Source organism: Propithecus coquereli, unplaced genomic scaffold (assembly GCF_000956105.1).
Source record: "Propithecus coquereli isolate 6110/MARCELLA unplaced genomic scaffold, Pcoq_1.0 Scaffold33, whole genome shotgun sequence".
NCBI lineage: Eukaryota > Metazoa > Chordata > Mammalia > Primates > Indriidae > Propithecus > Propithecus coquereli.
Window position 1 is genome coordinate 5,439,633 of NW_012148952.1, and position 13,228 is coordinate 5,452,860.

General features: G+C 35.0%; 1 protein-coding gene across 2 annotated transcripts in view; it reads right to left on the reverse strand.

Moving 5' to 3' along the window:
• The window catches only part of R3HDM1 (R3H domain containing 1), a 97,440-nt gene that overhangs the window by 55,434 nt on the left and 28,778 nt on the right, over positions 1 to 13,228 (reverse strand). For both annotated transcript variants that reach the window (XM_012650529.1, XM_012650528.1), the window contains one exon: positions 7,046 to 7,169. In XM_012650529.1, coding sequence (XP_012505983.1) covers positions 7,046 to 7,169 — 124 coding nt within the window. The remainder of the gene's footprint in view (positions 1 to 7,045; positions 7,170 to 13,228) is intronic.

The following is a 13,228-nucleotide window of genomic DNA, read 5'->3' on the forward strand; positions in this document are numbered from 1 at the left end:
GCTTTTGCTCAAAATGTATATACCCTATTGCCATATTCCAGATAAGTCTATAGATGATTTCTCTAGCAGAATATTGATAAAATGTTGGCTGTCTTCTCCACAAAGTCAGGTTGCTTTGCCAAGTCGGACTTTACCCAGTGGGGCAATGCCAGCTTTAACCTGGACACCTTGTGTGCAAGGGGAGCTGTTCTGTTTCATGGGTGAAGTGAAACAAAGGCTTTTTTCCATTTACTGAGTAGCTTTCCATTCTTTTTACATTCAAGGCAGGAAAACCCGCCAGGTTTGAACCACAATGGGTAGGAAGCCGTCAGGACCTGAGGAACCTTTCTAAGCTGTCACAGCTAAAAGTGTCATTTAACATTTGATGCTGTATATATATGACTGGTACCCCAGGAGGGAAATTCTACTAGCATTAGGACAAGTACCTGAACTGTTTTTTTCCAGAAGTCACAAAGAAATGTTTTACCACTCATTCTGATAATTATAACAAACACACAACACACCAACTGGCTAAAAAGTATATCCTTTTTGGATTATGCTCTCTAAAGAGCAGGATATTAAAGGTTACTAAAAGACTGTTGGACTTCTTTTTTTTTAATGAAAGAAGACTGTGGAATCTATGTTGGTTAAAATTATTATAGTCACAAGCAAAACTAGAAATATTCAGTTGGAAGGCACTGAAAACACCCCCTACCCATCATTCTACTAATCCAATCAAAGGCAAGAATCTTATTATTGTCTATGTAAGACAAAATTATTAATAAAATAATTATCAACATAAAACAGAATCATTTAATTACAAGCATGCCTCACTTTACGGACACTTGCTTAATAAAATTTACATCTTGAAAAAACTGAGTTGTTCACAAATTCCTCTGAACCTTTGTTCACACAAAGGAATTTCAGGCTGCTGAGCATGGACTGTGTTTACAGAATGGCACCTACAGAAGTGGCACTGTGATTCAGGTTCCTTATCTAATTATTCAGACAAAAGGAAGAGGGGATACATAGTTCTGATAGTTTCAAAAGCATAGTTTGAAGACTGCCAAGTAACAGAAAAAAAATCCAGTGACCTGGAAAAGAGGGAGAAGGTTGAGGATTAGGAAGGAGAAGTAGATTCCTAGAGAATGAAAAGTACCATTAGGTTTTTTAAATGCTACAAGAGTATTTCCAGTATTCTGACACTCAGTTTATCACCAACTTGGCTATCATATAAATTATTCTTCCTTCGTTAAAAAGCACATTTCAGCATATTAGAATTAAAAAAAATTCTTCCTGTAATATATCTGAATTTAACCTGAAAGTTAGAGGAAAACAGGATATCTTTTATAGACATGTGTGTCAATATTGTGGGAAAGCCTCCATTATGTAAAGCAAGCAATGGCAATAGTAAGTGACACCAAACAACGGAATAAACATCTGGATCTCAACATAGGTGTTTTTTAACACTGCCATTCTCCTGGTAAAGAACTGCACTGTTGCAATATTATCTGATTTCTTCTAGCACTTTCAGAGGAAAGCACAATCGATTCTGCAAGCTGAGAGAACTAGGACAATATAAACTGATGGCTCAGGCACTTCCCTGGAGGGCTCCAAAGAATATTCTATTTTTAACTCTCACTTCAACAGAGAAGAGAACAAGAAGTAAATGCAGTGCTCAGCAGAAAAGTATTGTACAAGCTTTAACAGGCTGGTTTTATTTTATATAGGTGACCTGAGCTAGCATTTGTGATAAAGGAAAGCATTCTTTTTTATTTTTTTGTCCAGCAGAAAGCATTCTTAATAACATGGATTAGACATAATCAGAAAAATAATAAAAAGAATTAAAGAATTGCTTAGTCAGAATACCCGTAAATCCAACGTTATTTCACTTAAAAATACTACTAAATTTTTCAAGACTGAACTTGTACAACAGCAGCACTGTGAAGGCAGTTTTTTTTTTTTTTTCAAAAGAGCCATTTTACTAAATCTAAATTTATTTGTAACTAGGCATCTGCAAGACAATTTAGAAGAATTCTATCCAAATCATCAAAACCTCATCTTATAATCCTGGTCAGTCTTCTCTCTGTGGCATGATTTTAGTGGGTAGGCAAGTTCAACTAAGGCTAGCCCTGCAGGTGTATTTGGAAGGAGACAGAGGTGCCATCACACCTTCACTATCCTTTCTCCTCTATCATCCTCTCCTCTCCTACTCCTGTGCCTGAAATAAACATATACACAAACAAAAAACAATTCTATAAAAACAGCCACACAAAGGTTATAGCTCACATCTACTTAATAACTATCTCATAGAAGAGTCTATACAACTCAAGGAAATCTATGGGTACTTACCAGATATATTTGGCTCCAGATTTCAGTGGCGGCAGGTTAATGGAGAAGGGAAAAGGGAAATAGGTGGATTTGTAGGTATTATACAATGTCTGAATCTGTGCTGGTCACACAATACATACTAAGAAATGCTCACAGAATCAATGAAAAAACAAAGCCAGGGGCCACCACCTAGTAATACAAATACAAAATTCCTATTACTTGGGTCAAAAGTTGTCAATGAAGAAATTATTAACTTTTGTGCCTTGAGTCCCTATTTGACATAACTGACTCTCTTCTCAATAAGCCCTCTCCCCTGCTTACCCAATAATATTGTTTTTCCCTTGCTTGCCTTTTACATCCAGTTACTCTCAAATTTCTGCCTTGCAATGCTGCCAATGTTTTGAATACCTTAAAGACTGTTCATCCTAAAATGTTCCTCCTACAGAGTGGTTCATCAGGCTCCTACCACAGTCTGCTGGTAACAAAGCTTAATCAATTTGGAATGACATGGTTCTGAGTTATCTGGAAAGCTAAGACTAAAGATATAATGTATTGATATTTTTTGAATTTTTCAACTGGTTGCAAAACTAAAATTATATTTAGCATCACAGAATCACTTTGGTTCCCACAGGTGTGCAGTAACATCACAGTTTGGAAAAAAAAAATTGAATTATATCCTTGGTAGGAGCTCAAGTAGCTTCAAATGCACTTAGGTGTCTTAGGTCCATTTGATGGTCTGCTTTAATGAATAATAGTGTCCTTAAAAAGTTATGTAGCAATAGGGAAAGAGACATATTTGACTTCTGCTAATGAGTTTGGCATGCTTAAAAGGCATTACAATTAATGAAAAAATGTAAGCAAATGGAAATACCTTAATACAGCATTAAAAAAAAAAAAAAAGCAAAAAAGCAGTGGAAACCTGAGTAAAAAGAAGCCAGGAAGCAGCTGAAAAAGAGACCGGTTCACTGTGAGAAATGTAAACCTCTCAGACAGTGCTACGGCCCCGAATCCAACAGCTCAGGAACAAGGCCAATTATTGCAAAATATTAAACATATATGGTGAAGCTGCAAACTTTTCAAAAGAGTCATAAGAATAGAAGCAGCTACAAAGAAAAGAGCCAGGGCTTCATATACCTAAAATCTTTGCTATAATTACTACAAGCAGGAAAAGTTTCTTAATATTAATAGTTTACCAAACTCTTTATATGTAGTGTACTTCATAGTATTCAAACCGTATATTTTATGATAAAAGGTTAAGATAATAAATCTCTATTATTACAACTGGCAAGTAACCAGATCTTTTGAAACAGTTGTTTACATAACTCCAGTTATTGACAACAAATTGCTAAGCTATTTACAAACAAATTCTCTAATATTCCACCATTCTGAACTAGAAATGACTCACATGAGACACAGAATCATGGAATTTTAAAGTACACAGAGGCTTCAATAGACAATATAGTAAAACTTCCTTACTTTGCAAGTGGGTAAACCGAAACCCAGAGGCTTTAAGTGATACGCTTAACACCAGTTAAAATGACTAAGGGCCATCAGGATTCTGACTCTTATTTTGTTGTTCTTCCATGTTATACAATGCATTGTTCAAAAAGCCTAATATATATATAGCCAGAATTTCTTTTTTGTTCACGGGGTAAACTCAACTCTGTTTAGAATGACCATGATAGTAGGTTCACATTCATAACAAAAGACTAGTACATTCACTCCCCAGCAGTAATGTTAGCACTGAGTTCAATTCTGTTCCCATAATAGATGGAGGTTTATTGTCAAGGAGATCAAAACTATTGTGCTCCACTGACACACACACAGATAGAAGATCCAAAGCATTTTACCCTTGAGATATTTTACTAACCTCTTCCTTGCCTCCAAAAGAGAAAATTACAGAAAATCCTGTATTTCTTTTGCCCATTCCCTATCTGCTCTAAGAAGAACACTTGGCTCAATTGGGTTTGTTAATTTGGGGTAAAATTTCTTTAAATTTATATATAAACATTTAAACATTTGTGCTATGGTGAAGAAAAATTATTCCAACACTACCAATGCTTTCACTATTTGCTGGCATAATTAGTTTACCCTTTTTATGTTAAAAAAATGCTTCTTGACACTTTGTAGGGTAAGCAAGTATTGTTTGACAAGAAATAAAAATGTAAGGGATATGACAAAGCATTTCTCATTTTAATCAGATTGGGATAGTGAAATGTAGGGAAATATAAAAAAAATCCAAAAAGGAAACCCAGAAAGTATTGTTTACATACAAAAATATAAATTGCTGAGAGAGAAATTGCTATAAATGTGTAAAAAAAAAAAAAAGAAATAATAAAATGTTCATTTCCCAGTACGTTTTACTTTTCTATTAAGACACAAACATAATTGTACACTTTTCTGTAAGTTTTGATATTAAAACATAACCATTAGCTCACTATAAAACAGTCTTTTAGATTATAACTTTTAAAAGACTTCAAATTCCTACTAATTCTATAAAAAGGTTCAATACGATTACCAACACAATAGCTGGCACTGGCACTGCTGAACTTTTCTTTTAAGGGAAATTTTCTATTATACTTATTAGCATAACAAAATTTCTTTCCCTTTCAGATAAGGATGCTTTGAGGATTTATTTCCTTTTTATTCTTCAAACTGAATGAGATTCAACTAATTTAAGCTCCAAGTTGAGTACACTAAATAAAATAACTGAAAAGGCACAGCCAGGTTATTAATATAAAGTGTTATATTATGACTGGCTCATAAGAGTCAAACACAATGTCAAAAACTATTCAAAGGTATGATTCTCTTTTCTGTGCCTACACTATCCAGATGCAATCTGACTTATTGTTTACTTCCTTCTTATCATAATTAGCATTAGAGAAAACCCCACAATTAAAAATATCCCTGATGATAAACACATAATGTCAACAGATATTTTAGCCCCCAAATAGGCATTTTTAGTTGTTTTCTATTAAGTGGTAATATTTTTTTGCAGGGATGTGTTTGTACTAGCGCACCAGTCCCAACCTGTGATGAAAAGATTTTATTTTCTAGACAGTTTGACCATGGACAGGAATAAATATTTTGCCATGGAAAAGAACAAAACTATAAGCTCACACAAATACAGAATAAAGAATCTTCGCTTGCCTCATTAATAGGGTATACTAATGAACTAAGTTAATTAGTCACACAAGATATTTAAATGAGTTCATGAAGATAAATTTCCTTCTTTATTTTCATGACATCAGCTATAATCTGTGTTATAACTTTGGAAGAAAAAAATAAAGATGGAAACAATATGAAAAGGCAGTCACTTGAGGCCCAGAAAATCATTTCTATTAGAATAAAACAACAATGTATGCAAAGCCAAAGAGCAGTGTGACAACCAATGTGCTCATGTATAAAGAACAACTTTTGAAGCCTTTTGAAATTAGAGCACATACCTAGTCTATGTTATTTGACATAGACTGTATTATTAAACTTCAGGTAAACCTGAAACTAAAAGAAGTTACATTTGAGACAGAGAAAAAATTCTAACTTGGTTAAAATGACCAATGTTTGTACTCAACATCCTTTGAAAGAACGTCTGTCACATGTACAATACAGAGCTAGTAACATACAAAACAGGGAAGAACCTGCATGCTAAGTATAAGACAACTCGCAAGGGTAACAGATGAAGGAAGTTCTCCTGCAGGGTGAACTTGGTGAGTCACAATGATCACTGACGACTCTGTACTGGCAAGGAGAAGCAAGAACACTTCTCATCAGATGGGCCAGTGCAGAGATGTTTCTCCTGAAACGGTGGTAACCCTTAAGCATTCCACACAATATCAAGAGCAATAAACTGTCTCAGTGAAGATGGAGGTTACAGTGCCACAGTGAGTCACATTCACATAGTCTGAGAGCCTTCACTAGCGATAAGCAGCTAAAAAAGTTCTAAAGAAACCAATAGTAAAATTCTACCTCAACTCCTAGAGTTACGAAAGGCAGGATAAATACCTCATTAAACATCTGGGACAGAAGTACACATCTAGATGGAAAGCATATAGAGAAATGAGTTCATTAAAATCAGTAAGATAGTTTTTTTACACTGAGATCACAGTTGTTTTCACTGAATGCTTGAAAAAAATTTGAAAAGTATGTTGAGTTTTAATATATTTTATATGTCTAGTATTGGATTGTAATTTGATTTAAAAATACTTTTCACTATACATCAACAAAGTGAAAAACAAAACAGAAAATATGCATAAGAACATCATTCCTTTTAAAGGCATTCCTACTAAGACATCAAAATACCATCCCTAAGCTATAATTTTCAGTCAAAGGTAGTTTTAGTCTTTGCTTCTGGTTAGCCATTCAGAAGATATCTTGTGCCCTGCCTTGCCTCTATTTGGCTGTTATCGTAGGTGGATTATCAGGCTGCAAAGAGGGCTTCAACTGCAATGGCATTGAGGACTGGCAGCCATTCAACACCGTGTGGCCTAGTAGGATCTTGCCATTACGGCTCCCAGCCCTTTAGCATATATATAGACTTGACAGTATCTTCTGGGGGATGCTAAGACTTGCCCACTCTTTTAAACTCATGGGTTTGCATACTCATATATATATGTACATATCTGAGATACATGACAGACTGAATGTCATAGTATCTTAATAGGAAGACTGAAATAAAGTAAGATGAAAAAAGCAATGCCCATGGCTAAGAATTTATAGCATCTGAAACTCTACTCACCTGTCTGTTGTGCAGGCTGTGGCAGTGGTTGGTTTAGATGTGAATTGTAATGGACAGAAGGGACTGGGCGAAATTGAGGTTGACTGGAGTGATAGTGGCCTGGAGCGCAATAACAGGCTGGCATCTAGGACCATAAGTATTGAGGGAAAAAATTCAATTTACTTATAATAGAAATTTTTTTCTGTCAGGAGTATCAGAGTTTAATGACTAAATCTTTCTAGCATCAACCACCTGAAGACTGACTTTATTTTTAAATTTAATTCAAAAAAAATTAAAAAATTCAAACATATAGTATACATAAAAAGAGACACCTACAAATGTGCCTACCAATCATATTTCGATTTTAATTTTTTTTCCCGTATTTGTTTTAGCACGCTCTCTCTTTTTACAAAACCAAACATTACTGAAATAGCTAAAGGTTCACTTCATTTCCTTTACTCTACCTTCCATAGAAAAGCCATTATCCTATAGGTGGTGATTTTTATTATATATCTATTATCCATGTATGTATTGTGGAATATTTAAAAAACCTACATTTATGGTACAGGTTGAACATCCCTAATGATAAAGTATCTGAAATGCTCCAAAATGCAAAACTTTTTGAGTGCTGACATAATGCCACAAGTGGAAAATTCCACATCTGACCTTAAGTGAAACAAAGGCAAAACTTTTTGTTTCATGCACAATATTAATAAAAATTTTGCTTATATAACCTTAAGGTTATGTGTATAAGATGTATATGAAACATAAATGAATTTGCTTTTTAGACTTGGGTCTCATCCCCAAGGCATTTCATTATGTACGTGCTAATATCCCCAAATCCAACAAAATTTGAAATCTGAAACTTCTGGTCCAGAGTATTTCAGGTAAGTGACACTCAACTTGTACTCTCCTATATATAACTAAATGAAAATCACATTGTAATAAACATTGTTTTTGAGACTTAATTTTGTTGAAATGTACTCCTAGCTCATTCAATTTAACTACTGAACAGCATTCACTGTACAAATAAACCATTTTACCCATTCCCACATTAATGCATAGTTGTACTAGTTCCATTCTTTAATTTTTCTCATACAGTCACATACCACATCACAATGTTTTGGTCATCACAGACCCCATAATACAGTGATCTTATGAGATAATGGAGCTGAAAAATTCCTATTGTCTAGTCACATCATAGCACAATGCATTACTCACGTGTTTGTGGTGACACTGGTATAAACAAACCCACTGTGCTGACAGTCATATAAAAGCACAGCACAGACAATTATGTACAGTGTGTAACACTTGATAATGATAATAATGTTACTGGTTTGTGTATTTACTATCCTATTGTTTTTATTAGAGTGTACTTGTTCTACTTATTTAAAAAAAAAGTTAAGTATAAAACAGCCTAATAAGGTAGGTCCTTCAGGAGGTATTCTCAAAGATGGCGTTGTCACAGGAGATGAGAGTTCCGTGTGTGTTACTATCCTTGAAGATCTTCCAGCGAGACAAGATGTGGAGGTGGAAGATAGTAATATTGATGATCCTGACTTTGTGTAGGCCTGGGCAAATGTGCGTGTGTCTTAGTTTTTAACAAAAAAGTTTGAAAAGCAAAAAAATTTTAAAGATAGAAAAAAGCTTATAGAATAAGGATATAGAGAAAGAAAATATTTTTGTATAATTGTACAATGTGTTTGAGACTAAGTATTATTACAAAAGAGTCAAACAGTTAAAAAAATTAAAACACTTATAAAGTAAAAGAATTACAGTAAGCTAAGGTTAATTTAATATCAAAACAAGAAAAAAAGTTTTTATAAACTAAATGTAGGCTAACTGAACAGTGTCTATAAAGTCTAAAGTAGTGTACCGTAATGTCACAGGTCTTTCTATTCACTCGCCGGTGACTCACTGACTTATGCAGTGCACCTTTCTTCTAGTCCTGCAAGCTCCATTCATGGTAGGTTGGTAAGTGGCCTATGCAAGTGTACCATTTTTATTTTTGTTATTTTTTAGAGACGGGGTCTCACTGTCACCCAGGCTGGAGTGCAGTGGCATGATCACAGCTCACCACAACCTCAAACTCCTGGGCTCAAATGATCCCCCTGTCTCAGCATCTCAAGCAGGTGGGACCGTGCCTGGTTAATTTTCTTTTCTTTTTTGTAGAGATGGGCGTCTCACTATGTTGCCAAAGCTAGTCTTGAACTCCTTGGCCTCCCAAAGTGCTTACAGGCGTCAGGCGCGAGCCACTGTGCCTGGCCCTTATAGAAGACACTTTAAAAACAGAGGTTGCAAATAAGAGGACAGAAAAACACATGCTATTTAAATGCTACTCAAAAGAATGCTTAAGATATTTTTTTTTTTCAGAGACAAGGTCTTACTTTGTTGCCCAGGCCAGAGTGCAGTGGCATTCATCATCATAGCTTACTGCAACCTCAAACTCCTGGGCTAAAACAATCCTCCTGCCTCAGCCTACCAAGTAGCTAGGACTACAGGCGCACTCCAAGATGCTAGCTTAATTTAAGAAATTCTTTTGTAAAGGCCGGGCACAGTGGCTCATGCCTGTAATCTTAGCACTTTGGGAGGCCAAGGTGGGAGGATTGCTTGAGGCCAGGAGTTTGAGACCAGCCTGAGCAAGAGCGAGACCCCATCTCTACAAAAAATAGAAAAATTAGCTGGGCCTGGTGGCTCGTGCCTGTAGTCCCAGCTACTCCGGAGGCTGAGGCAGGAGGATCACTTGAGTCCAGGAGTTTGAGGTTGCAGTGACCTGTGATGATGAATGCCACCTGCACTCTACCCTGGGTGACAGACACCCTGTCTCAAAAAAAAAAAAAAAAAATTTTGTGAAATGGGGTTTCCCTATGTTGCTTAGGCTGGTCTCAAACTCCTGGCCTCAAGTGATCCTCTCGCCTTAGCCTTCCAAAAGCTGGGATTACAGGTGTGAGCCACTGTACCTGGTCAAGACACTCTTAATGTCAGATAAAATAGGTTTCAAACAAGAAATAATATTATAGACAGACAAAAACATTTCATTAATGATATAAGTCAATACATTTATCAGGAAGGTATGATAAATGTAAATTGCCTAACATAGCTTCAAATACTATCAAAAACTGACATAATCTAAAGGTGAAAAAGACAAATCCAAAAGTAATAGAATATGAAAGAAATCAATGATGACTTAAGTAAATGAAAAAACATTCCATGTTAAGATTGGAAGACTTAATATTGTTAAGATGGCAATAATACCAAAGAGATCTACATATTTCATGTAATACCTATCAAATTCTGATGGCCTTTTTTGCAGAAATGGAAAGGACCATCTACAAATTCATACGGAGTTGCAAGGCACCCAAATACTCAAAACAATCTTGAAAAAGAAAAGCCAAGTTGGAGGACTCATACTCCCCAGTTTTAAAACTTACTACACAAAGCTATAGTAATCAAAACAATTGGTGTAAGTATAGAAATATATAATGGAGTAAAAGTGAGAGTCCACAAAAAAACCTTTACATTTATGGTCAACTGATATTTGACAAGGGTACTAAGACTATTTGATGGGAAAAGTAAAGTGTCTTCAATAAATGATGACAGAATAACTAGATATATACTCGCAAAAGAATGAAGCTGGACCCTTTCCTCATACCATATTTAAAAATTAACTCAAAATGAATAAATGACTAAATATAGGAGTTAAAAACATAAGATTCTTAGAAGAAAACATAAATTTTCATGACCTTGGTTTGGCAACAGATTCTTAGATAACGACACCAAAAGCACAAGCAACAAAGGAAAAAAATGAATGAAGTAAACTTTATCAAAATTATAAACTTCTGTATATCAAAGATGTTATTAAGAAAGTGAAAAGACAACCTTACAGAATGGGTGAAAATATTTGCAAATCACGTATCTCATAAGGGTCTAGTATCCAGAATATATTAATACAAAGAACTCTAACAATTCAACGAAAAAGGGCAAATAATATGATTAAAAAATAGTCAAAGGATTTGAGTAGACATTTCTCCAAAGATATACAGATGGTCAATGATCATCAGATAATGAAAAGATTTTTCAGCATCACTAAGTATGAGGGAAATTCAAGTCAAAACCACAATGAGATACCCCTTCACACCTACTAGGATGGCTACTATGAAACAACAACCAGAAAATAACAGGTGTTTTGGCAAGGATGTGGAGAAATTGGAACCCTTGTATTAATACATAGCTGGTGGGAATATAAAATGGTGCAGCTACTGTGGAAAACAGCATGGCAGTTCTCAAAACATCAAACACAGAATTACCACATGATCTAGGAATTCCACTCCCAGGTATTAATATATACCCAAAAGAACTGAAAACAGATACTCAAAAAAATACATGCACCTGAATGTTCAAAACAGCACTATTTATACCAGCAAAAAGGTAGAAACATCCCAAATTTTCATTAATGGATAAAAAGATAAATTGTGGTATTAATATATATGCAATGGTATATCATTCATACTTAAAAAAGAATGAAGTACTAATACATGTTACAACGTGGATGAACCTTGAAAATATTATGTTAAGTGAAAGAAGCCAGACACAAAAGGTAACATATTGCATGATTCCATGAATATGAGCTATCCAGAACAGGCAAATCCAGAGACAAAACCCACAGGCAGACGGGTGTTTGCCAGGGGCCAGGAAGAGGGAAGAATGGGTACTAACTGCTTAATAAGTATGAGGTTTCCTTTTGGGGTGATGAAAATGTTATGGAACTAGATGGAAGGGTGGTTCCCTAACATTGTGAATGTACCAAATGCCACTGGATTGTTCATGTAAAAATGGTTAATTTTATGTTATGTGAATTTCACTTCAATTAAAAAGATGCAAAAAAATCCCACAATTTCCAAAAACAAAAAGCCACATACAACTAAAATGACAGAATACGAATTCTTTTCCAAGTGCACATGTATCGTTCCAAGAGAGAATTTGTTATGGACCACTCAACAGAATCTAAAACACTGAAATCTTAGAGTTGGTTCTCTGACCACATATAATTAAAATAAAAATTAATAAGGTAACTAGAAAGCTCCCAAATACTTGGAAATTAACACACTTCTAAATAAGTCGTGGGTCAATAAAAGTCACAAAAAGAAAATATTAATATTTTGAACTAAATAATAACAAAAACAACATATCCAAATTTGTTGATGCACCTAAAATGGTGCTTAGAAATTTATAGCATTAAAAAACTTATATTAGAAAAGAAGAAAAATTAAATTCAATGATCTATGCTTCTACCTTAACCTAGAAACAAAGGATCAAATTAAACCCAAAGTAGAAGAAAATAATAATAAGAAAAGCAGAAATAGTTCAAATAGAGAATAAAATAATAAAGAAAATTAATGAAAGCATAAGTTGTTTTTTTAAGAACATCAACAGAACTCACAAATCTCTAGCTGAACTAATTATAAAGGAAAAAGAGGAGATCAAAGTCATCAATATCAAGAACTAAAAAGGGGGCCAGGCGCGGTGGCTCACGCCTGTAATCCTAGCTCTCTGAGAGGCCGAGGCGGGAGGATTGTTTGAGCTCAGGAGTTTGAAACCAGCCTGAATAAGAGCGAGACCCCGTCTCTACTAAAATTAGAAAGAAATTAATTGGACAACTAAAAATATACAGAAAAAATTAGCCGGGCATGGTGGCGCATGCCTGTAGTCCCAGCTACTCGGGAGGCTGAGGCAGGAGGATCGCTTGAGCCCAGGAGTTTGAGGTTCCTGTGAGCTAGGATGACGCCACGGCACTCTAGCCCAGGCAACACAGTGAGACTCTGTCTCAAAAAAAAAAAAAAAAAAGAATTAAAAAGGGGAAACCATTGCAGATCCTAAAGATATTAAAAGTACAATAAAAAATTATGAATAATTTTATGACCATAAACTTACAACAAAATGAAATAAACACAAACTACCAAAATTTATCTAAAAAGAAATAGGACATCAGAATAGCTCTATATTTGCTAAGAAACTGAATTTATAATTTAAAAACATTCCCTACAAAATAACTCCAGGTACAGATGAATTCATTGGTGAATTCTAGCAAACATTTAAGAAGAAATAACATCAATCCTACACAAACTCCTTCAGAAAACGAAAGGAGGAGAGAACAATGCCCAGCACATTTTGAGGCCAGTACCAAAGACATTACAAGCAAACTAC